Source organism: Papio anubis, chromosome 4 (assembly GCF_008728515.1).
Source record: "Papio anubis isolate 15944 chromosome 4, Panubis1.0, whole genome shotgun sequence".
Classification (NCBI taxonomy): domain Eukaryota; kingdom Metazoa; phylum Chordata; class Mammalia; order Primates; family Cercopithecidae; genus Papio; species Papio anubis.
The window spans coordinates 172,483,956-172,510,180 of record NC_044979.1 but is presented as its reverse complement, the minus strand read 5'-3'; the positions used below and the strand labels follow the sequence as shown (position 1 = coordinate 172,510,180).

Genomic DNA, 26,225 nt, shown 5'->3' with positions numbered 1-26,225 from the left:
TCTACTAAAAAATACAAAAAACTAGCCGGGCGAGGTGGCGGGCATCTATAGTCCCAGCTACTCGGGAGGCTGAGGCAGGAGAATGGCGTGAACCTGGGAGGCGGAGCTTGCAGTGAGCTGAGATCTGGCCACTGCACTCCAGCCTGGGCGACAGAGCAAGACTCTGTCTCAAAAAAAAAAAAAAAAAATTATTAAAAAAGACACATACACGTGTATGTTCACTGCAACACTGTTCACAGTTGCAAAGACATGAAATCAACCTAAATGCCCCTCAATGGTAGACTGGACAAAGAAAATGTGGTACATATATACCACGGAATATTATTCAGCCATAAAAAGGAACAAGATCATGTCCTTTGCAGGAACATGGATGGAGCTGGAGACCATTATCCTCAGCAAACTAATGCAGGAACAGAAAACCAAATACTGTATGTCTCACTTACAAGTGGGAGCTAAATGATGAGAACACATGGACACATACAGAGGAACAACACACACTGGGGCCCATGGGAGGCTGGTGGGTGGGAGGAAGAGTGAAAAAATAACAAATGGGTACTAGGCTTAACACCTGGGTGATGAAATAATCTGTATAAAAAGACCCCATGACATGCCTTTACCTATGTACCTATTTAACAAACCTGCACATGTACCTCTGAACTTAAAATACAAGTGTTTTTTTTTTTCTTCTTCTTTTCTTTTGTTTTTTTTTTAAGATAGAGTCTCACTCTGTCGCCCAGGCTGGAATGCAGTGGCGCTATTTCGGCTCACTGCAAGCTCCGCCTCCCGAGTTCACGCCGTTCTCCTGCCTCAGCCTCCGGAGTATCTGGGACTATAGGCGCCCGCCACCGCGCCCGGCTAATTTTTTGTATTTTTAGTAGAGACGGGGTTTCACCGTGGTCTCAATCTCCTGACCTTGTGATCTCCGCCCGCCTCGGCCTCCCAAAGTGCTGGGATTACAGGCGCGAGCCACTGCGCCTGGCTACACGTTTTAAAAAGTAATTAAATTGCTTATTTCCTTTTTTTTTTTTTTTTGGTAGCGATGTGGTCGTGCTATGTTGCCCAGGCTGGTCACAAGCGATCCTCCTGCCTCGGTCTCCCAAAGTGCTGGGATTACAGGAGTAAGCCACTGTGCCCAACCTGGACGATCCTTTAAAATATGTGTTTTGTGGCCGGGCGCGGTGGCTCAAGCCTGTAATCCCAGCACTTTGGGAGGCCGAGACGGGTGGATCACGAGGTCAGGAGATCGAGACCATCCTGGCTAACACGGTGAAACCCCGTCTCTACTAAGAAATACAAAAAAGTAGCCGGGCGAGGTGGCGGGTGCCTGTAGTCCCAGCTACTCGGGAGGCTGAGGCCGGAGAATGGCGTGAACCCAGGAGGCGTAGCTTGCAGTGAGCTGAGATCCGGCCACTGCACTCTAGCCTGGGCGACAGAGCGAGACTCCGTCTCAAAAAAAAAAAAAAAAAAAAAAAAAAAAAATATGTGTTTTGTGTATACTTTGTAATGTGCAATATATTATCCCAGTAGTACATGTTGGGTGAACCATATGAAATTGCCTTTTTTGTAGGTTAAAAATAGTAAAACATCAGCAATTTCACATAGCTCAACATAACATATAATTCATAAGTGAATATATGTTAGGGGGCAGGCACACATTTTTAATTTTGTATTTTTTTGAGACAGAGTCTTACTCTGTTGCCCAGGCTGGAGTGCCCTGGTGCAATCATAGCTCACTACAACCTTGAACTCCTAGGCTCAAGGCTCCTGAGGTGCTGGGACTATACGCACACACCACTGCACCTGGCTAGCTTTTAAATTTTTTGTTGAGAAGGAGGTCTCCCTCTGTTGCCCAGGCTGGTCTCAAACTCCTGGGCTCAAGTGATCCTCCTGCCTCAGCCTCCCAAAGTGCTGTGATTACAGGTGTGAGCTACCATGCTCAGCTACATTTTTTAAGTGAGAGGGGTACATGATCAAAACCCTGGAGCTCTTAGGTTTCAGACTTTTAGTTCATTCATGTAACTGCAAAAATCGGAGAGCTAAGGAGGCCCCAAGCTCACCATATCCTTGCTATCAAAAATGTCTGACCCACAGTATATGTGATTCCATTGCTAGCCACAGCTAAAGTGTCTTGTTTTGTATTTGCACTAAGCTGGCCAGATTCTAAGTAATTTAGAATTAATGTAATGTAAAACTATCATACAGCATATATTAATTAACTTTTTTGAGCAGGGTCTCTTTCTGTCTCCCAAGCTGGAGTGCAGTGGTGTGATTTCAGCTCACTGCAGCCTCAACCTCTCCCAGCTCAGGTGATCCTCCCACCTCAGCCCCCCAAGTGACTGAGACTACAGGCACGTGTCACCACACCTAGTGAATTTGTTGTATTTTTAGTAGAGATGGGGTTTCACCACGTCCAGGCAGGTCTTGACCTCCTGGACTCAAGTGATCCACCTGCTTCAGCCTCCCAAAGTGTTGGGATTACAAGGGTGAACCACCTTGCCTGGCGCATGCAGCAGATTTTAAACTGGAGGTTGATGCCATCAGAATTTGGACTATGTTTGGTTTATTTAGGATAAATTTATTATTGGACGAGGCTTTTATTTGTCAATAAAACTGACTTACCAAGAAAACTCAACAAAGCCAGATGTGATTATTTAGTTTTTATCTCAAGCATCACATGAAGGAGTAAGGATGAGACTTCTAGTACTTTTCTGTGATCCAGTACTTTTCTGCGAAAAAGCCAGCAAAATTAGGGGTCATATTAAATCCTTTCTGAAATTCACACAGGTTTAATTGTTTTTAAGTCTGAAAAGATGTACTTTAAACAAAAGAAACAATAAAATACGATTTTTAATTTTTAAAAGAAAAAGACAAATCTGTTCAAAAACCAAAAGAGTAAACATTTTAAAAGAAAAAAAAAAAAGGTCCAGAAAAGAAAAACACAAAAAGAGGAATTTTTCAAAAGACCGACGCAATAAAAAACAATTGATGTTTGTTACCTTTACACAAAGGAAAGGGAGAACAGCAGAATGTGATTTTACTTTGCAATGTGTACTTTCTATAGTGCTTGGATCGCTAAAAGTATTTCCGTTCATTACTCCTACTTTTTAATATATTAGGCCTAGTATGGTGGCTCATTCCTGTAGTTCCAGTGCTTTAGGAGGCCTAGGTAAGAGGACAGCTTGAGGCCAGGAGTTCAAGAGCAGCCTTGGCAACATATTGAGAACCTGTATCTACAAAAAACATATTTTTAATTAACTGGGTGGCTGGGCACGGTGGTTCATGCCTGTAATCCCAGCACCTTGGGAAGCCGAGGTGGGTGGATCACCTGAGGTCAGGAGTTCGAGACCAGCCTGGCCAACATGGTGAAACCCTATCTCTACTAAAAATACAAAATTAGCCAGGCGTGGTGGCACATGCTAGTAATCCCAGCTACTCAGGAGGCAAAAGCAGAATTGATTGAACCTGCAAGGCAGAGGTTGCACTGAGCTGAGACTGTGCCGTTGCACTCCAGCCTGGGCGACAAGAGTGAAACTCCGCCTTAAAAAAACATTGCTGGGCATGGTGGCTCACACCTGTCATCCTACCTACCACGAAGGCTGAGGTGGGAGGATTCCTTGAGCCCAGGAGTTCAAGGCTGCAGTGAGCTATTATTGAGCCACTGCACTCCAGCCAGGGACAGAGAAAGACCCTATGTCTAAAATTTTAAAAAATAAAATAGAATACTGAAATAAAATATTAATAGTTTATAATTTTAGAAGAATTATTTTTAAAAACCATGAAAAACCAAAAAACCTTAAAGCAGGAACTATTTAATTCTAAAAATGTCTTAAGCAAAAAAGGTGATTATCAAACATTTTTTCAAAATATTTATTTCAAGTAGAAATCGATATAATGTACTACATACAGGAAGACACTACATGTAAGATAAGTAAGTCAAAAACGTTCAGGAATACACATTTATCATCAAAACATTAAAAACTCAAAATAATTTTACATTAGATACTTTAACTAAAAATAGTGTTCATGGGTTAAGGGTAGGGTTAAAAAAACAAAAAATTTTTAAAAAGTGTTCATCTATTAAAATAAGCCCCAAACAGTCACCAACTAAGAGTGAAGGTTCTACTCCCTATAAATTCATACACACAGCCCTTATACAGTCATCATATACATTTTTATCTAATTGTCTCCTAAAAATCCCTTTTTGTTACTCTTTTTTTTTTTTTTTTGAGACGGAGTTTCATTCTTGTTGCCCAGGCTGGAGTGCAATGGCGCAATCTCAGCTCACCGCAACCTCCGCCTCCCAGGTTCAAGCCATTCTCCTGCCTCAGCCTTCCGAGTAGCTGGGATTACAGGCATGCGCCACCACACCCAGCTAATTTTATATTTTTAGTAGAGACGGAGTTTCTCCACATTGGTCAGGCTGGTCTCGAACTCCCAGCCTCAGGTGATCTGCCCGCTTCGGCCTCCCAAAGTGCTGGGATTACAGGCGTGAGCCACCATGCCTGGTCCTTTCTGTTACTCTTATGGGAATTATTTGGTGGGTAAAAAAAAATTTTTTAATAAATACAATTTTTTTTTTTTTTATTGCCAGGCTCAGTGGCTCATGCCTGTAATCCCAGCACTTTGGGAGGCTGAGGCGGATGGATCACCTGAGGTCAGGAATTCAAAACCAGCCTGACCAACATGGTGACACCGAGTCACTACTAACAATACAAAAAATTAGCGCACACCTGTAATCCCAGCTACTTGGGAGGCTGAGACAGGAGAATCTCTTGAACCCAAGAGGTGGTGGTTGCAGTGAGCCGAGATTGTGCCACTGTACTCCAGCCTGGGCAACAAGAGCGAAACTGTCACCAAACCAAACCAAACCAAACCTTTTTTTTTTTTTTTTTTCCCAAAATGCTACTAAGCAACTGCATCTGCCCTTGGATGATAGATTAAAATGGGGTTTAATATCTAAATTATTTTTACAAAAGCAGAAAGAGCTAAGTAATGAGTCTCAGTTTAAGTAGGAGGTGGAGTGGGTGACTAGGAAGAATCCGTCACCTGATCAGCGAGTGACAATGCTCGAAGGAGCTGTGAAAATGGGCTCTACCAGATAACAACTCTGTTGACACAGACCTTCTCTTTGTCCTGGAATCCTCTCTCAAAGGTATGCATGAGTGCACCAAAAACGAATCGCCAGGAGAAAGAAAAGTAAAAGCTGACTCTCTGCCCTGAGTAGTGTGCGGGCCAGGGGCTGCCCGAGAAGTCTCCAGTCTCTGTACACTCAGCAGGGATGCGCAGTGTCCTGGCTCGGGTGTCCCCAAGAGAACGTTGGGGCAGGTCCCGGAGCAGGGTCCAGGAGACAGAGACAGACTCATTTGGATGAGGAGCACTCGCCGCCCCTTGAGGAGTCGCCATGAGGGAGCGGACCCTCCCCCCAGGAGTCACCCCCTCCTGAGGATCGCTGCCCTCAGTTGATGCCCTGGTCTCTGCCGTTTTCCTGCAGACCTCCTGCCTCCTGGGGTGGAAGATGGAGGGGCGGGGGTCCTTCCTCTGGATCTTCAGCTTCCGAAGCAGACTCAGTGGACTCATCGTCGTAGAAGTCAATCGTGGCTTGCACTGGGAAACTGGCCAGCACTTGCTCCCCGGAGCTCTGCAGGTATTCTTGACGCTTTGACATGGGTAAATAGACTCTAATATTTAAGAAACAAATACACCATTAATCAACCTGAACCTCGTCCTCAACCCCTTCTAGAGGACACTTTTTCCCAGAAACAAAGAACTCCCCAGTCTTCCTCTCTGGTCTTTGCCTTCACAACACACAGAATTTAAGCCATCAGAACAGAGAACTGTAGGCACCTATTGGAGGGACCTGGTGATAAACCTATCCCAGTTCACAAGTGAGTTATAATCTGACCCAGCCAGTCAATTTAGACAGTCGCAAGGAAAAGGGTGTGCTTCAAGGAAGGTAAAAGGCAACTGAAAACATTGAATTCTAAGATTAGGAGGCTCACTGTGATCAAACAGGGGACTTGACTCTTCTTGGATAATTGATGTCCCACTTAGGTGAAGCCCCACTCTCCCACCCCACCGTCTGTCCCCTGCAGCATGGGAAATGCTGTAACCCCTTGGGTTCTGGAGGAAATTTACTCTGACATCTCTGAAACGCTGGTCTAGAGAAGCAGCTAAGTTTTCCAGATGTTGCCATAGAGAAATTGGAGGCACAAATCCCTTGCTCTGCCAGAATAAAAAAGATGTGCTGAGGAAAAAAGGAAATAAAAGAAAGAGAAAGAAAAAATAAAGTACTTAAGTAGTATGTAAAATTTGGAACCCCTAAATTTCAGGTTTTTATAGAATTTTGGATTTGCTCATACATGGCAAGTATTAAGATATCCCCTCCCCATACCTTTTTTTTTTTTTTTTTTTTTTTTTTTTGAGAAGGAGTCTCGCTCTCTCACCCAGGCTAGAGTGTAGTGGCGCGATCTCGGCTCACTGCAACTTCCGCCTCTTGAGTTCAGTGCTTCTCCTGTCTCAGCCTCCCGAGTAGCTGAGATTACAGGCACCCACCACCACGCCTGGCTAATTTTTGTATTTAGTAGAGACGGGGTTTCACCATGTTGGTCAGGCTGGTCTCGAACTCCTGATCTCAAATGGTTCGCCCAACTCGGCATCCAAAAGTGCTGCGATTACAAGCGTGGGCCACCACTCCCGGCCATAATCTCTCATCCTTTACTTATTTCCTTTCTTCTTTGTTTTTGAGAAAGGATCTCACTCTGCCACCCAGGCTGGAGTGCAGTGGGGCAATCATAGCTCACTGCAGCCTTGAACTCCTGGGCTCAAGCATCTCCCGCCTGAGCCTCCTTAGTAGCTGAGACTACTGGTGCATGCCACCACGTCCAGCTAATTCTTTATATTTTTCATAAAGACAGGGTTTAGCCATATTTCCCAGGCTGCTCTGTTACTCCTGAGCTCAAGTGATCCTCCTGCCTCAGCCTCCCAAAGTATGAGATTACAGGTGTGAACCACCATGCCTCGACCTGCTTTTCATTCATTAATTTATTTGCATTTTTCTCTGTAGTCTTCTGAGGAAGTAAGTTTGTCAATTGATCACTGCTTATGTGCAAAGCTGATTTCAATATCCTTTTTTTTCAGATAGAAGAGAAAAGGGGGAGAGAAAACACCCTTCTATAAATAATGGATGATAGTTTTTCACTTCATAAGATATCCAATAGACCAGTGCTTCTCGACCTCCAGGGGACATCTGGCAATGTCTGGAGACATTTTTGATTGTCAGAACTGAGGGGAAGCTACTGACATTTAATGAGTAGAGGTCAGGAATACTGGTAAACACCCTACGAGGCCCAGGCTAGCTCCCACCGTGAAGAATTATCCAGCCCAAAGTGCCAACAGTGCTAAGGTTGAGAAATTTTGCAACGGACAGAATGTATATATTCATCTAAGACAGAAATATGAGCATAGTTCCATTTTTAGCCATGTTTACAATTAGGTATTTATACTGAAGTATTCACAGGTGAATTCCTAGCATGTCTGAGATTTGCTTTAAAATATGCTGGGGTGGGACACAGTGGCTCATTGGCTCATATCTGTAATCTCGGCAGTTTGGAAGGCCAAAGCAGGAGGATCAATTGAGCCCAGGAGTTTGAGACCAGCCTGGGCAACATGGCAAAACCCCGTATCTGAAAAAAAAAAAAAAAAAAAAAAAATTAACTGGGTGTGGTGGTGTGCACTTGTAGTTCCAGCCACTCCAGAGGCTGAGATGGGAGCCTGGGGAGGTGGAGGCTGCAGTGAGCTGCGATGACACCACTGCACGCTAGCCTGGGCAACAGAGCAAGACCCTATCTCAAAATAAAATAAAATAAAACATGCTAACAACAACAACATAGTTGCGGGTGATAAATATGATCAGCTCAGACCGTTGATAACTATTGAGGCCGGTGATGGGTACATGGGGTTCACTGTACTATTTGCTCCACTTTTGTGTATGTCTGAAATTTTCTGTAATAAAAATATAAAGTGAAATTGTATATCCAGTGTGCAATGTATGGCTGCAGCTCATGCTTTGTCAGTCACAGCATTGTCAACCAGTCAAAAACAGGGTGGCCGGGCACAGTGGCTCACGCCTGTAATCGCAGCACTTTGGAAGTCCAAGGCGGGTGGATTACCTGACATCAGGAGTTCCAGACCAGCCTGGCCAATATGGTGAAACCCTGTCTCTATTAAAAATACAAAAATTAGCCAGGCATGGTAGCGCCTGTAGTCCCAGCTACTCCAGAGGCTGAGGCAGAAAAATCGCTTGAACCTGGAAGGCAGAGGTTGCAGTGACCAAGATTGTACCATTACACTCTAGCCTCTAGAGTGTACAGAGCGAGACTCTGTGTCAAACACAAAAAACAACAACAAAACAAAAACGGAGGCAGCAGCAGTGTGTCTGTGAGGCCGGCTGTGGGTAGGTGGTGCGACTGGATGCCTGCAGGGCATGAAGCAGGGTGGTGACTCTCAATCCTGGCTGCACATTAAGACCTCCTGGGGAGTCTGTAAAAATACAAGCCAGGCGCAGTGGCTCACGCCTGTAATCTCAGCACTTTAGGAGACCAAGGTGGGTGGATCACCTGAGGTCAGGAGTTTGAGACCAGCCTGGCCAACATGGTGAGACCGCATCTCTACTAAATATACAAAAAAAAAATTAGCCGGGCAGGGCAGCATGCACCTGTAATTCTAGCTACTTGGGAGGCTGAGGCAGGAGAATCGCTTGAATCTGGGAGGTGGAGTTGCAGTTGAGCCGAGATTGCACCACTGCACCCCAGCCTGGGCAACAGAGTGAGACTCCATCTCAAAACAAACAAACAAACTCGATGCCCGAGTCTTTCCCTAGAACAAGTGAATCAAAGCGCCTGGGAGAACCACCCAGGCATCTGTATTTTTAAAAGCTCCACTAGTAATTCTATGAGGATTGAAAACCATTGGTGTGGCCAGTAGCAGTGGCTCATGCCTGTAATCCCAACACTTTGGGAAGCCTAGGGAAGAGGATAGCTTGAGCCCAGAAGTTCAAGACCAGTCTGGGCAATATAGTGAGACCTTGTCTCTACAAAAAATTACAAACTTAGCAGAACATGGTGGCACATACCTGTGGTCCCAGCCACTTAGGAGGGTGAAGTGGGAGGATCGTTTAAGCCCAGGAGGCAGGGGTTGCAGTGAGCTGAGATTGTACCACTGCACTCCAACCTGGGTGACAGAGTGAGACGTCAGAAGAGAAAAGAAAACTATTGGTGTAAGGCATACAAGGAAAGCTTCCTTCTAACCAGTCTGAGGGGTCTGAGCTTCATGCCTACACATGAGTGTCTTCGGGTTGTATTCAGCTTTCCAGTCTTACAGAGTAACCAAGGCAAAGGCACCTGGAGGAGTGGAGGCGGCCCAGGCAAGGTTAATTTTAGTAAAGGAGATGGAGAAAGACAGAGAATAAGAGACAGAGACAGAGAGACAGGCAGAAATCCTAAACATGAGCCACTTGTCTAAAATGGACGGAGTGTAGATGGATACAGCAGTGAGAATTCTGGTCACCACCAGGACCACGACACACACTTCAGAGGCAGGAGGAAAAGGCTCTCTCAAAGGTGCTTGGCACCCACTGTGCTGGAGCCAATCATTTACTCAACACATAGATTTTTTTGTTTTGTTTTTTTTGGAGACAGAGTTTTGCTCTTGTCATCCAGGCTGGAGTACAATGGTGCGATCTCAGCTCACTGCAACCTCCACCTCCCAGGTTCAAGTGATTCTCCTGCCTCAGCCTCCCAAGTAGCTGGGATTACAGGCACCCGCCACCACGCCCAGCTAATTTTTTGTATTTTTAGTAGAGACGGGGTTTCACCATGTTGGTCAGTCTGGTCTCGAACTCCTGACCTCAGGTGAACCACCCGCCTCAGCCTCCCAATGTGCTGGGATTACAGGCATGAGCCACCATGCCCACCCTCAACATACAGATTTTGAAGGTCGACTTTGCACTAGACAGTACACTAGCTTATATCCTGGTAGGACAATAGAAATATACCTCAATATCTAAGTTTTTATATATGCATATATAATTCATATGCAATTATATAAATACAATACAAGGCATAATATGTAATGAGAAGTCGAAATAAAAAGTATAGAGAAAAGAGAGAGGCCAACTGCACTTTGCAGAAAACACCGAATGGATGAATACATGAATGGATTCCAGAAATCCAACAAAATATCCTTGGTATAAGGAAACTAAACAATACCAAAGAATATATTGAATTATTTTCCACTTTGTTGAAAATCTATGTGGTTGAAGACACTAAAGTGTATTTACGCCTATATTAAAAGGAAATTACAGATTACTTATTGTGAAGTCATAGATTACCTTACAGGATGCTGAAACCCAAAGGCTCCCTTTGATCCAAAAGCGTGTTGGTCAGCCCTAGGTTCAAGCTGTAACGACAGACACATACAAACACAGAGACAGTGCAAGAGCATTGGAAGGTGACATCCTGAGGTTTTAAACCACAGAACATAAGTCGCCTGCAATTGTTCATATCAGTATCAACTGTAGAGCATTTAGACACTTTATCAGTATCAGTTTCTGTTACTGCGGCCCAAAATGTCCCAGGCACTGTGAAGAATTCCGATGAAAGGAGTCAGACACAGTGCCTTGGTCCAGCATTTTACCATCTAATGCACAGAAACTCACATGTGTGCAAATAACCATGCTACAAAGCATCACATGGTGAGACACCCATGATTCTAAGCATGAAGGAAGATCAGGAACAGGCTCATGGAGGGCCTCGAAGAGACATCTGTGGCATGTGGGTTTGCGATTCTAAGACTATTTTGGCAGAGGAGAGCATCAAATTCAGAGTGGCAGTACCGGTCACGGTAGCTCATGCCTGTAATACCAGCACTTTGGAAGGCTGAGGCAGGTGGATTACCTGAGGTTGGGAGTTCGAGACCAGCCTGACCAACATGGTGAAACCCTGTCTCTACTAAAAATACAAAATTTAGCTGGGTGTGGACGTGGTGGTGCATGCCTGTAATCCCAGCTACTCGGGAGGCTGAGGTACAAGAATCACTTGAACCTGGGAGGCAGAGGTTACAGTGAACCAAGATCCTGCCACTGCACTCCAGCCTGGACAACAGAGCGAGACTCTGTCTCAAAAAAAATTCAGAGTGGCAGGAAAATAGAGGGCGCAGGTGGGGAGCGGTGAGGAGCTTGGCGTGGTACCAGTGAGACACTGTGATGGGCAAAGGGCTCAAAGAGTGACATCTGCCTTGAATACCCACTGTTGAGTTTAGGTTTGACTCTGGATACAGGAACTGGAGGTGGATTTTTGAGTCAGGGAGTCCAACTGTCAGATCCGTATTTCAAGGAGAGCAGTGGCCGCAGGGAGCTGTGCACAGATGAGGCTGACGTAGAAAGGGCTTGGAGGAACCAGTCTTGGCAATTGATGGTGAAGAGCTTCTGGACGAGGGCAGGATGTGAACTCAGGCTGGGTGCTATGGCTCACTCCTGTAATCGCAGCACTTTGGGAAGCCCAGGTGGGCAGATCACTTGAGGTCAAGAGTTCAAGACTAGCCTGGCCAACACGGTGAAGCCCCGTCTCTACTAAAAAATACAAAATTAGCCAGGTGTGGTGGCACATGACTGTAATCCCAGCTACTCAGGAGGCTAAGGCAGGAGAATCACTTGAACCCAGGAGGCGGAAGTTGTGGTGAGCCAAGATTGTGCCATTGCACTCCAGCCTGGGCAACAAGAGCGAGACTCCGTCTCAAAAAATATAAAAAAAAGAGATCGAGACCATCTTGGGCAACATGGTGAAGCCCCATCTCTACTAAAAATACCAAAAAAATTAGCTGGGCAAGGTGGTGCGTGCCTGTAGTCCCAGCTACTCGAGAGGCTGAGGCAGGACAATCACTTGAACCTGGGAAGCAGAGGTTGCAGTGAGCTGAGATCACACCACTGCACTCCAGCCTGGCGACAGAGCGAGACTCCGTCTCAAAAATAAATAAATAAATTTATAAAGAGCTGAAATGGCCTGGAGCGGTGCATCAGAAACCCCAAATCTTCAGATTCCAGAGTTCAATTGGAACCAGATGAGGAACAGGACAAAACTTACTATGGCCTGACAAGGAAGGACTTTGACACCGTGAATCTCCACGCCATTCCATCCTGCAGGGACGCTGGGGCGGGGGGTGGGGGCAATGTGCACATGACATTCATGAGCAAATTAGCCTATAAGGAGCCTCTGCAGACATTACATTTTACCAGCCATATTTTCTTTCTTTTTTTCTTTTTCTTTTTTTTTTTTTGAGATGGAGTCTCACTCTGCTCACCCAGGCTGGAGTGCAGTGGCATGATCTTGGCTCACTGCAACCTCCACCTCCCAGATTCAAGCGATTCCCCTGCCTCAGCCTCCCTAGTAGCTGGGACTACAGGCACCTGCCACCACGCCCAGCTAATTTTTTGTATTTTTAGTAGAGACGGGGTTTCACCATGTTTCGATCTCCTGACCATGATCCTCCCACCTCGGCCTCCCAAATTGCTGGGATTACAGGTGTGAGCCACTGCGCCCGGCTCCAGCCATATTTTCATAATTCACTGTGATGAGCTAAGAAAGTGATGAGGCTCTTTGGAACAAAATCTTTTCCATAAAGTTGTTCACTCTTTGGGGGCTACAGGAAGCTGCTTCTTTGTTAAGCTCTGTTCGTAATTATAAAACACTCCTAATTCCTCAGGCTTACTTTATGGCCACAAGCAATCCTGCCCTGCTGAAGGCTATTTGGCGCCCTGCGATCAGACAGGGCCTAACTTGGCAGTGGCAGGTGTCAGAGAAAGGATAGCTTCTGTAAATCGTCCAGTTCTAACTGGACCCTGTTAAAACATTCGGCACACCTTTACCCACTTTAAAAACTTTACCCCACAAACATATGCAGCTTTAAAAGTTTTATGCCAGGCAGGGTGCAGCGGCTCATGCCTGTAATTATCAGCACTTTGGGAGGTGGAGGCGGGCAGATCACTATCTGAGGTCAGGAGTTCCAGACCAGCCTGGCCAACATAGTGAAACCCTGTCCCTACTAAAATTACAAAAATTAGCTGGGCATGGTGGCGCACTCTTGTAATCCCAGCTACTTGGAGGCTGAGGCAGGAGAATCGCTTGAACCGGGAGGTGGAGGTTGCAGTGAGCTGAGATTGCACCACTGCACTCCAGCCTGGGAGACAGAGCGAGACTCCGCCTCAAAAAAAAAAAAAAGTATACCACAAATATCCTGATTGTTTTCCAAAAGGATCCTTTGTTCAGTGAGGGAAATGTCTAAATATTCACATCTTATAATGAAACGCGAGAACAGAAATGTGCACAAGGCAAGCACTGTGTTTAAGGTATGTGTGAGTGTGTTTTCCTGTGAGCCCGAGGACCGACAGGTGCAGAGAGGCTTTCAGTAGGGGTCAGCCCTCTCCTCACCGTTTGAGTCTCTGACCGGCCTAGGGCTAAGGTGTGGGAGCCTGGCAGATAGGACAGGCCCAGGAGAACAAACAGTCCCTGATGTTTTCCAGGAAACTGCCTCCCTGGCAGTGCCCGCAAGTGGCCAGGAGGGAAACGCAACAGAGATAAAAAAAGGTGCAGGCAGGGGAGGGAGATAGGTCCCTAGGGGTTGTAGGGGCATGAAGTGGGTGAGGGTGACCCTGCTGCTCAGAGCACAGGGCCTTGAGGCCTTCCCTCTACTTGAGGATTTCTTTGGGGTTTTTTGTTGTTGTCGTTTTTGTTTTTGAGACAGGGTCTCATTCTGTCGCCCACACTGGACTGCAATGTCCCGATTTCAGCTCACTGCAACCTCTGCCTCCCAGGTTCAAGCGATCCTCCTGTCTCAGCCTCCCGAGTAGCTGGGATTACAGGCGCACACCACCACCACCTGGCTAACTTTTGTATTTTTAGTGGAGACGCAGTTTCACCATGTTCATCAGGTTAAACTCCTGACCTCAGATGATCCGACCGCCTGGGCCTCCCAAAGTGCTGAGATTACAGGGGTGAGCCACGCGCCTGGCCTACTTGAGGTTTTATTCTAGTTTTGCTTTGCTTGCCAGGAGCCCTGGTACAGGTCACCAGGCGTTAGCCCTCCTCACCGCCACTCTAGCCAATGGCATTTTTGAGAAATACAGAAGAGGGCTTGGGAGCTGGGGAATTATCCTGCTTTGTCGGGCGAGGGCGCTGTTGAGCAAGAGGCGTTCCTTCCCCGCGCTAGGCAGCTCTAGTTGCTGGGCTGCGGGGAACCCAGCGCGGTGCACAGTACCAGAGCACAGACTGGCGCTGGCCGCTCTGAGCAACCAGCTGGGCCCTGCAAAGTACGTGCCCCGGGTTGGGGGAGGGGCGTGGCAGGCTCTACAGCCCCCAGGGAACACCCACTCTTCCCACACCCACATCCGTGGACAGAACTACTTCGGCGTGACAGACTACCTGCCGATGAGTGAAAAAGTTACTAAAGTTCAACATTTCTCTGCAAGTAAATTTTTCTCACAGACGTCCTTATCATAACAGAAAACAAACCCAAAACCATCCGTCTTACTTAGGAAGCGTGCTGTCGTATTTTTATTCCTGCAGACAACTAATAGGTTCCACACCCATTTCATTTAAAAGAAAACTGGATAATTGTAAACATCTGTATTTTCACACAAGCACCTTTAAATTTTATGTTTAAGAACTAAGTTTGAATGCAAAAGAAGGAATTATTTTACATTATTTAGATATATGTATAAAAAATTGGGGACTAAAAATCATATCTCTTGTTAATTGATTTATCTTTTATCTGCTTCCTTCTTTGAAGTAAATTAAAATTCCCAATATTCAGATTAATTTAATAAAGTGCTGTGAGTATCAAAATACAGTGGTCTGCTTTCCCACACTCAAGTTTTCTTACCACATTACAAATAACTGCACGTTAGGCCACATAACACGTGTTTTGTAAATTAAATACATCGTCTTTCCCAGCCTAATTCTTCAGTGTTTTAAGAGTCATCAAAAAAATTTAAATAAAAGTCATCAATTTACATTTTAAAATATAACAAAGGAAAGGTAAATTCTATGAAAGCAAATCATTACATCAGTAAGTATAAAGCAACTGAGTTACCGATGCAGAGTAACAAAAGAATGGTCGAGGTAATTAATCTTGCCCACAAAGCCCTCTGCTTGAGTGTATTTGCTCAGACAACATGAGATACCCCAGGAGTGCTTGACGGGGCTGAAAGTGCTTCAGAAAGGGCCAGACGCTGGGTGGGGGGCTTTTAACAGCAACTCTGGGCACCTCAGCCGGGGCTCAGTCCTATTTGCTCTGTGGCACCGGCCCAACGCTAATGGTGCACTCAGCTTTTCTCTAAGGCAAGGGATAGTGGCAGCCTTCTCCCCTCCCCTCCCAACCTGTTGCTTTGCAGAAGAAAGCCCAACACGGAGGTCATCCCTTATAATTCCCATGAAACGACTATGCTTTTTTTTTTTTTTTTTTTTTGAGATGAGTCTTGCTCTGTCGCCCACACTGGACTGCAGTGGCGCGATCTCCACTCCCTGTAACCTCCGCCTCCCGGGTTCTAACAATTCTCCCGCCTCAGCCTCCAGAGTAGCTGGGATTACAGGTGTGCACCACCACGCCCGGCTAATTTTTGTATTTTTAGTAGAGACAGGGTTTCGCCACGAACTCCTGACCTCAGGTTATCTACCCGCCTCAGCCTCCCAAAATGCTGAGACAGGCCCGAGCCACCGCGCCCGGCCTATGACTATGATTTTACAGTGGGTTTGCTTTTTTAGGAAGGAGAAGCTAACAGGAGCCCAATCTATAATGCGACTCAGGTCTGATTAACACCTTACTCATTCAGGTTCCAACTCCCAGACCCCGAGGCGCTCCTGGGTTAGATGGCCAAGGGAGGGCCCTGCGTAGGAGGGACACGGTCCCTTTATTTTAAAAGACGGTGCCACTTTCTGGCTGGAGGGGTTACCTACAATGCCCATACTGAACCTTACCGGCCTTCCCGTTCTGGTCAGCTCAGCATCTCCAGGTGTCTGGATCCAAGGTCGCCAGGGCGCGGGGCTGGAACGGCAAGCGCCAGAGAGAGTGAACCCTGGGCATTTCTGCTGCCTTCACACTATGCCAGGAGAGTTCATCTTATTTCCAGTGCCTGCCTGAAAAAGAGGCACCGGACCCCCCAGGAACTTTCCCTCAAGTTCTCAGGGCTGTGGATAAATTACTGTCATTTGTGTTTTTTTCTCTCCTGCTGCGTCCCCAGTTCTCTGCCTCCAGTTAAGCTTTGAGAATGGAAGTCCTGAATCTCACACTATTATCCGGGAACCCATTAGTTGAGAGATTTCTCTCCCAGCAAATCCTGGCTGAATTCTTCAATTCGGGGTTCCCCAACTATAGCTGGCGACTTTGTCCCCGGTTAATTTCAATCACGCCACCTCGGTCACTGAAGGAGCTTGATTCTACAGAGATGATTTTACAGAGTTGTAGGATGAAAAACAAGCAAACAAAAAAAGAGGGCTGGGCGCGGTGGCTCACGCCTCTAATTCCAGTACTTTGGGAGGCCAAGGTTAGTGGATCACTCGAGGTCAGGAGTTTGGCCAACATGGCGAAACCCCGTCTCTGCTAAAAATACAAAAATTAGCGGGGCTTGGTGGTGGGCACCTGTAATCCCAGCTACACAGGAGGCTGAGGCAGGAGAATCCCTTGAACCCCGGAGGCGGAGGTTCCCGTGAGCAAGATCACGCCACTGCACTCCAGCCTCGGTGACACAGTGAGACCCTGTCTCAAAAAAAAAAAAAAAAAAAAAAGGGAATCTTTGTCCTGCCTGGCTACCTGGCCCACCCGGCCTACCCGGTCCCTTCCCTACCTCCCTGGCTAATCTGATTTCCTACAACGTTACTGTCTTTAAAAGGGTTGGTGCCCAGGGACAGCGAACGCTGAGCCTCCAATCCAGGGACAACAGAAACGGCTACCGAGAAAGTGTCAAAGTGAGAGACTGCCTTTGCAAGGCTGGCTTAGAAGCCCGAGACTTCAGTGTCCCCGGCCGGCGAATTGAGATCTCCTCTACACGGAAGCGTCGGCCCCTTTCCTGGCCAGCTACATCCTGGGCCTCCGCACTTCAGAGCTGTGTGTTGGAACCGGGAGAACTCAGAGCTCCTCCCGGGAACGCGGCTGCCGGCTCAGGAGCTTGCTTGGCGTCGCCGTCGAGCTCGGGAGCTCTGCTGGGAATCCGGGGTTCAGCGGCGCCCCAGGCTCCCGCTCGCTGCGCACCCCGCACCGCCACCGCGCGCGCCTCTCCGCGCGTCCACGGGGGCGCGGGGCCACCCTCACCTCTCCGGCCCGCGCGGTGGCGGAGGCCTCCAGGGAGCGTCCCCGGGGCAGTGACAGCCGCGCCCCCGCGCCTTCCGGGCTCCGGCCGCGGCCTCGGACTCCATGGTGCCAGCGGAGCCCGCGCCCCCTGCTGCGGCGCCGGCCTCCGAGCGCGCCTGGATCCACTCGGGCTAGCGCGCTCACCTACCCGCGCGCCAGGTTTAAAAACGGGGGCGGGGCGGCGCGGGCAACCACCGGGAGGGGGCAGGACCCGAGGAGCTCCGGGAAGGGTGCTGAGGGGGCCGCAGAGCGCAGAGGGAAAGCCCGGGGCGGAGGAGCGGAGAGGTCCAGAAAAGTTCCGGGAGGGGACCAGGGAGCCGGGAATGGGGAGGGGACGAGAAAAGCTCGAGGAGGTGGCGCCGGGTGTCAAAGAGGGGAGTCCGGCAGCCCCGGGCAAGGGTGGGGACGGGACAAAGAAAAGCCGGGGAGGGGGCACCAGGGAAAGGGTGACCAGAGTAGGGAGGTACCAGAGATTGGGGCCACGGGCTCGGGCTGGAGACAGCGGGAAGTGACCCAAGGACGCGGGAGAGGAAAGCGAGGCCCGCGGGCGAGGGGCGTTTCCGTCGGGCGCACTCCCTCGGGGACTGAGGGGACCCGCGCTCACCCGCTGGGCTTCCCCTGCCGGATGTGGGATGTGAGGAGTCCCGGCTTCTCCGTCCCTCCGTGGTCCCCGCGGCCTCGGGCTTTGGTCCTGTGCGAGCATCAGGTTCCCTGGGTTTCTGGGGAATCTCGCTTCTACCGCCTTAGAGCGGCCACGGGGCTTGGGGGACATCCACTGAATCCTCAGGTCCGCTTGGACCGACCTTGCCTTCGGTGCTGGACAGCGGGCTCCCGGACGCCCGGACGCCAGGACTCGAACCCGTGGCGAAGCGGGTGGGGTGGAGCGCGGCGACCCTTCCAGGAGACAGAATGCCAGGGATGGAACCGAGCAAGAGGGATGCTACGAGCACACCTTTCCCACCCTTGGCGGCCTTGGAAAGCAAGCGAATTTTTAATAAAGCCGGGAGCGGCGGGCTTCTCCTTCGGTTAGCCCCAGTCAGGCTTAGAAAGCGCCTCCCGACCGGCGGGAGCGACCTTGCCCGATCCTGGGGACACTTCCCTCGCGAGCCTGGGCCGCGGGGTTCGCTGGAGCTCCGCTGCCACCATCACCAGCTCACGGCCAGGGTGGGAGGAAAGCGGTTTCACGCGTAGTGCACTGCGACAGAACGCCAAAGGCGCTGGAGGGCCGCGGGCCTGGACCCCCGGGCTCCTCAGGTGTAGTTACTTTATATACTTTAAGTTACAGTGGTGGATGTTAAAAAATCGAAGAACTAGGCCGGGCACGGTGGCTCACACCTGTAATCTCAGTACTTTGGGAGACGGAGGCAGACAGATCGCTTGAAGTCAGGAGTTCGAGATCAGTCTGGCCAATATGATGAAATCCAGTCTCTACTAAAAATACAAAAATTAGCCGGGCGTGGTGGCAGGCGCCTGTAATCCCAGCTACTTGGGAGGCTGAGGCAGGAGAATCGCTTGAACCTGGGAGGCGGAGGTTGCAGTGAGCCGAGAGTGTACCACTGCACTCCAGGCGGGGAGACAGCGAGATTCCCTTTCACACACACACACACACACACACACACAAAATCAAAGAACTTCGGCAAGGCGCAGTGGCTTATGCCTGTAATCTCAGTACTTTGGGAGGCCGAGGCGGGTGGATCACCTGAAGTCGGGAGTTTGAGACCAGCCTGGCCAACATGATGAAACCCTGTATCTACTAAGAAAAATACAAAAAAAATAGCCGGGCGTGGTGGCGGGCGCCTGTAATCCCAGCTACTCGGGAGGCTGAGGCAGGAGAATCGCTTGAACCCGGGAGGCAGAGGTTGCAGTGAGCCGAGATCACGCCAGTGCACTCTTGCCTGGGCAACAAGAACGAGACTCTGTCTCAAAAAAAAAAAACGAAATAAAGCAATTTTCCGGGGAACTCCACACTACAGCGTTTTCTCATTTTTTTCATTAAGATTCTGAGCAACGGCCGGGCGCGGTGGCTCAAGCCTGTAATCCCAGTACTTTGGGAGGCTGAGACGGGTGGATCACGAGGTCAGGAGATCGAGACCATCCTGGCTAACACAGTGAAACCCCGTCTCTACTGAAAAATACAAAAAAATAGCCGGGCGAGGTGGCGGGCGCCTGTAGTCCCAGCTACATGGGAAGCTGAGGCAGGAGAATGGCGTAAACCCGGGAGGCAGAGCTTGCAGTGAGCTGAGATCTGGCCACTGCACTCCAGCCTGGGCGGCAGAAGGAGACTCCATCTCAAAAAAAAAATAAAAGATTCTGAGCAACAATAATTAAATCTAAATAAAGGCAAACATTTAAGAGGGGGGAATTAATGGGAGGAGGCTAGGAGGTAAAGAACGTTAGTGGACCAGGTTGCAACAATTTACCATATTTCATCTAAATGCAGAACAGGGTTTTACAAGAACACTGGGCAGGGCGCGGTGGCTCACTCCTGTAATCCATGCACTTTGGGAAGCAGAGGCGGGCAGATCACTTGAGGTCAAGAGTTCCAGACCAGCCTGGCCAATGTGGTGAAACCCGGTCTCTACAAAAATACAAAAATTAGCCAGGCATGATGGAGTGTGCTTGTGGTCCCAGCTACTCAGGAGGCTGAGGTGGGAGGATTACCTGAGCTCAGGGAAGTCAAGGCTGCAGTAAGACATGATCACACCACTGCAGCCCAGCCTGGGCCACAAAGTGAGACGCTGTTATTTTTCTCAAATATATATATATATTTTTTTAAAAAAAGAGAAGGAAACTAAAGAACACTGGGCAACTGGGTGCAGAAGAGGTGTTTTCATTGTGTTTGTTTTTTGAGACAGAGTCTTGCTCTGTTGCCCAGGCTGGAGTACAGTGGCATGATCACTGCTCACTGCAACCTTGACTTTCCAGGTTCAAATGATCCTCCCACCTCAGCCTCCCAAGTAGCTAGGACTACAGGTGTGCACCACCACGCCTGGCTTAGTGTGAATGTTTTTAAACAAGTGTCTTCTAGGTAGCTGGTGGCAATGCAATGAAAAAGTTTCATAAGGTGCACCATGTGCCATAAAAATATTCACCCAGGCCGGGTGTGGTGATACATGCCTGTGGTCCCAGCTACCCAGGAGGCTGAGGTGGGAGGACTGTTTGAGCGGAGGAGTTGCAGGCTGTAGTGAGCCATGATCATGCCACTGCACTCCAGCCTGGGCAACAGAGCAAGACCTTAAGATCCTATCTCAAAAAAAGCACAACGAAAATGAAAGTTCACCTTTTGTCCCAGTAATTCTGCTTGTGTCTATACTATAGAAGTATTTTGAAATGGGAATGAAGATGTATTTAACCAGAGAGCGCTGCTTACACTGTTGAAAAACTATGTCCAAAAATATGGCAATGAGTAAATAAATGATGGTAGAATAGTATGCAGCTAATAAAAATATGTTTACAGAGTTTTGAACAGCATGGGGAAAAACGTGACACAATGTGAAAAGAACGAACCTGTATGCCTAGGATGTGAACTATATTCAAAGGCTACAAATACAGCAGAAGGACCTGCTGAGTGCTGACATTACTGAAGATTTGGAGGGTCTTTAAAACTTGTTTTCTAAATTTTCAACAATGAATATATTACTTTTTATTATGGTAAAAGGTACATAACATAAAATTTACCATTTTAACCATTTTCAAATGTATAATTCAGTGGCAGTAAGTCCACTCACATCGTTGTGCATCTCCAATCCCCCTATCTCTAGAACTTTTTCATCATCCCAAACCAAAACTCTGTACCCGTGAAACAGTAACTCCTCATTCCCCACCCCCTGCCATTGGTAACCACCATCCCGCTTTCTGTATCTATGCATTTGACCATTCCAGGCACCTCACAGAAGTAAAATCATTTGGTCTTTTCTGGAGCATACATTAATTTATAATCCTCCCTCAAATCCTGCAAATCAGGCATTATCCTCAGTTTACTAAGAAACGAGTTCGCAGAGGTTAAGTAACCGGTACAAAGAAGCAGGACTTGAGTTCCTGTCAGGTACCTGGGCTGTAGAAAGTGAATGCCACGGCCTGGCGCCATGACTCACCCCTGTAATCCCAGCACTTTGGAAGTCCAAGGCGGGTGGGTCGTGAGGTCAGGAGTTCAAGACCAGCCTGGCCAACACAGTGAAACCCCGTCTCTACTAAAAATAAAAAAATTACCTGGGTGTGGTGGCACACACCTGTAGTCCCAGCTACTCAGAGGGCTGAGGCAGGAGGATCACTTGAACCCGGGAGGCGGAGGTTGCAGTGAGCTGAGACTGCACCATTGCCCTCCAGCCTGGGCAACAGAATGAGACTCCATCTCAAAAGAAAGAAAGAAAAGAAAAGAAAAAGAAAAAAAAGAAAGTGAGCACCACTAAAAATAAATTTGAGGGGCTGGGCGTGTGTCACGCCAGTAATCCCAGCACTTTGGGAGGCTGAGGCAGGTGGATCACATTAGGTCAGGAGTTTGAGACCAGCCCAGGCCAACATGGTGAAACCCCATCACTACAAAAAAAAAAAAAAAAAAAATTAGCCAGGCGTGGTGGTGGGCACTTGTAATCCTAGCTACTCCGGAGGCTGAGGCAGGAGAATTGCTCGAACCCGGGAGGTAAAAGTTGCAGTGAGCCAAGATTGCACCACTATACACCAGCTCAAATGACAGAGTGAGACTCTGTCTCAGAAACATAAATATAAAATAAAATAAAAGTAAATTTAAAGAGCAAAAAGACCAAACTCAGCACCTGCAGGCAGTAGACACTCTATTTTCTCTTAAATTTTTTTTTCCTTCGGCCAAGTATGATATAAGACCACCATGGCCAAAGCTGGGACAATTTTAGCAACAAAATAAAGTAGTATCTGTTTATAACGTGAGGTATAAAATAAATATTCTTGAGATTATATTGATATCAGTAAATATTGAATATGGGGAGAATAGACAAATTTCCTTGGTAGAAGAATTCCAAATAATTTATGTGGATAATCTGTCCTTGGGGAGGTAAAATGTAGCTACATAAACCATAATTAAAATCCATAACTATGCATGTTTTTGTTGAAAATGTATTTAAAGAAAAATAAATTTACTGGTAATGTAAAAAGAGGGTTGTTTGTTTGTTTGTTTGTTTTTTAGTTTTTCTTTCTGCAGGTGGAGGAATTAAAATACAGTGAATGAAATAAAATTGCCATTGAGGTAGTTGGGAATTCAAAGACCTTTTGTGTTACCAGGTATTTTCAACTATTTCTTAAACTTTATTTGGGTCCATGGAAGACCTTTATGATACAGGAAGTAAGTTGGGGAAGGGGCAGAAATCTAAAGAAACTTAATTAGGCCCCTGGCTTATAAACTGGGAAAAACTGCTGAAGGTCAGTGTGTGAAACCCTCCCTTCCCGGGAGTTAAATAAAATGGAGATTCTATTTCTTTCCCTGCTGTCTTTAATTAAAAATTCTTCTTCATATGCTGACTCTCCATTGTTGCCTGGAAACAAAAAGTAAAGATGTCAGCCCTGAAGTTTTCCGGTCTGCCTAGGAGGAGGATCCTGAAACTCAGAACATCTAAGAGGTCAGAATATTTTTACATAAACAGTGCTGAAGACAAGCAGGGAAATGGTAATTTCCTTTTCTTCTGTTTAGTCAGGCCGTATTTCCTGCTATCTGCTCCTAAGTGTTCTGCAACTCTCAAAGCTCTTTTAGAAGCTACAAGAGGTTGTTATTGCTTTTGATGTTATTTTCTAAAATATTTAAGACCAAAAAAGGATATTTGTATATTTGTTCCGTGGAAATAAGAGATATATTTGTTTTGGGATTTTTTTTTTTAAGTTTTTTGTTTGTTTGTTTTGTTTTGTTTTGTTTGAGATGGAGTCTCATTCTGTCACTCAGGCGGGAGTGCAGTGGCGCGATCTCGGCTCACGGCAACCTCTGCCTCCCGGGTTCAAGCAATTCTTGTGCCTCAGCCTCCCGAGTAGCTGGGATTACAGGGGTGTGCCACCACACCCAGTTAATTTTTGTATTTTTAGTAGAGATGGGGTTTCATTATGTTAGCTAGGCTGGTCTTGAACTCCTGACCTCAAGGGATCCGCCCAATTCACCAGACACCAAAACTGCCAGTGCCTTGACCTTGGGCTTCCCAGCCTCCAGAACTATATGAAATCCATTTCCATTTTTTATCAAGTACCTAGTCTCTGGCATTGTATTATAGCAGCACAAAACAGACCAACACAGGGTGGGACCTAAATCCAACGACAAGTGTCCTTATAAGAGAAAGGCGGAAGGAGATTCGAAACACAGAGACACACGGAGAAGAAAGCCGTGAGAAGACAGAGGCAGAGACTGGAGTGAAGCCTCTAGAAGCCAAGGCACACAAGGCCTGCTGGCAACACCAGATGCAAGGAGAGGGACAGGGGCATGGGACTGATTCTCCCCAAGAGCCTCTGCAAGGAAACAACGCTGCAGGCACCTGGGTTTCAGACTTTGGCCCCAGAGCTGTGAGACAAGACACTGCTGTTGTTGTAAGCCGCCCAGTGTGTGGTCAATTTTTTTTTTTTTTTGAGCTGGAGTTTCACTCTGTTGCCCAGACTGGTGTGCAGTGCTGTGGTCTCAGCTCACTGCAACCTCCGTCTCCCGGTTCAAGTGATTCTCCTGCCTCAGCCTCCTGAGTAGCTGGGACTGCAGGTGTGCACCACCACACCTGGCTATTTTTGTCTTTTCAGTAGAGACAGGGTTTCACCGTGTTGCCCAGGTTGGTCTCAAATTCCTGGCCTCAAGTGATCCACCCACCTCGGCCTCCCAAAATGCAGGGATTACAGGTGTGAGCCATCGCGCCCAGCCTGGTCCCTGAGTTTGTCAGTGTAATGAAATTCACTCTTCTAATTGTGTCTATAAGAAAATAGAAGAAACTCCTATTCGTTACATATTGCCTGGGCACATATAGTGCCATGTGGGGAAAAAAAAAATGGATGAAGCAAATCAGGGAAGCCAGACCTGCAGATTTCAGAGCTAGAAGAGAACTTTAATCTCATTCCTGGTTCATCTCTTCATTTTGCAGACAAGATAATGGAAGCTCAGGCAGGGACATGTCTACTGCACTAATAATAGCTAATATAGTAACTATCACTTTAACATTTATAGAGCATGTACTGTGTGCCAGGGACTGTGGTTTATGGATGTGAATTTACTCAGTCCTGACAATAAGCATGTAAGGGAGACAGTAGGTTATCCATATTTTTGAGGTGAGGAAACTGAGTCATAGAGAAGCTCAATCATTACTTCAAAGTCACCCCGAAGATCAGGGGTGTAACGCGAAGCCAGCCAGGCTTACTGCAGAGTCTGGGACTTAGCAAGTGTGCTCTGCAGAAGACCAGACTCGTTCTGTGAGCTGTCAGGATTGATCTCGCATCACAGGTACACTGGCTTTCTGGGGGAAAGATATGAAAGATAAATTGTAGATGGCCGACCAACCTAACTATTCATAGGCTGAGCAGCAGAGGCCGCGGAGAAGGTGGCAAACACATGGTTAAAAAAATCATCCTCAGCCGGGCACGGTGGCTCAAGCCTGTAATCCCAGCACTTTGGGAGGCCGAGATGGGTGGATCACGAGGTCAGGAGATAGAGACCATCCTGGCTAACAAGGTGAAACCCTGTCTCTACTAAAAAATACAAAAAGCTAGCTGGGCGAGGTGGCGGGCGCCTGTAGTCCCAGCTACTCGGGAGGCTGAGGCAGGAGAACGGGGTAAACATGGGAGGCGGAGCTTGCAGTGAGCTGAGATCCGGCCACTGCACTTCAGCCTGGGCGACAGAGCGAGACTCCACCCGTCTCAAAAAAAAAAAAAAAATCATCCTGGCTGGGTGTGGTGGCTGACGCCTGCAATCCCAGCACTTTGGAAGGCCAAGGCGGGTGGATCATGAGGTCAGGAGACTGAGACCATCCTGGCCAACAGGGTGAAACTCTGTCTCTACCAAAAATACAAAAATTAGCCAGGCGTGGTGGTGCACACCTGTAATCCCAGCTACTCAGGAGGCTGAGGCAGGAGAATCACTTGAACCCGGGAGGTGGAGGTTGCAGTGAGCCAAGATCGTGCCACTGCACTACTCTAGCCTGCGCAACAGAGCAAGACTCAGTCTCAAAACAAAACAAAACAAAACAAAAAACAGTCATCCTATGTCATCTCTCAATTCATAGAGAGGCTGTGAGAAAGATGCAGAACTCATTTTTTTCTTTTCTTTTTTTTTTTTTGAGACAGGGTCTCACTCTGTCACCCAGGCTAGAGTGCAGTGGCGTGATCACGGCTTACTGCAGCCTCGACCTCCTTGGCTCAAGTGATCCTCCCACCTCAGCCTCGCAAGTAGCTGAGACTACAGGTATGTACCATCATGCCTACTTTTTAAATTTTCTGTAGAGATAGGGTCTCACTATATTGCCTGAGCTGGTCTCAAACTCCCAAACTCAATTGATCCTCCCGCCTCAGCTTCCCAAAGTACTGGGATTACAGGTATGAGCCACCATGCTCCCAGCCTGGAACTCATTTTGACCAATCCTGAATGAAAACTATTCAGGCTCTGGGTCACACTGAAACTCAGCTTCTGTTCTGATGAGTCGGAATTCAGACCCATCCAGTTTCCTCTGCCTCTCCGGGTTCTTATTGTGTTGAACACTATAGATAGTGTTTTCCTATCTATATTTTGCTCTGCGGCTAGAGAAACATGAAGAATGTGAGGAAGAAAAAGTGGTGGTATTGCCGGGCGCGGTGGCTCAAGCCTGTAATCCCAGCACTTTGGGAGGCCGAGACGGGCGGATCACGAGGCCAGG

The 26,225-nt window shown here is 47.6% G+C and overlaps 1 protein-coding gene across 1 annotated transcript; it reads right to left on the bottom strand.

Annotated features, from left to right (window-relative positions):
• Positions 1-4,875: 4,875 nt before the first annotated feature.
• LOC116274611 (protein ripply3-like) lies at positions 4,876-18,801 on the bottom strand. Its single transcript, XM_031665735.1, is given in 4 exon segments — positions 4,876-5,678; positions 10,388-10,455; positions 16,026-16,092; positions 17,356-18,801. Coding segments are annotated over 4 exon segments (558 nt in total). The 5' UTR covers positions 17,460-18,801; the 3' UTR covers positions 4,876-5,359.
• Between the last annotated feature and the right edge of the window lie 7,424 nt (positions 18,802-26,225).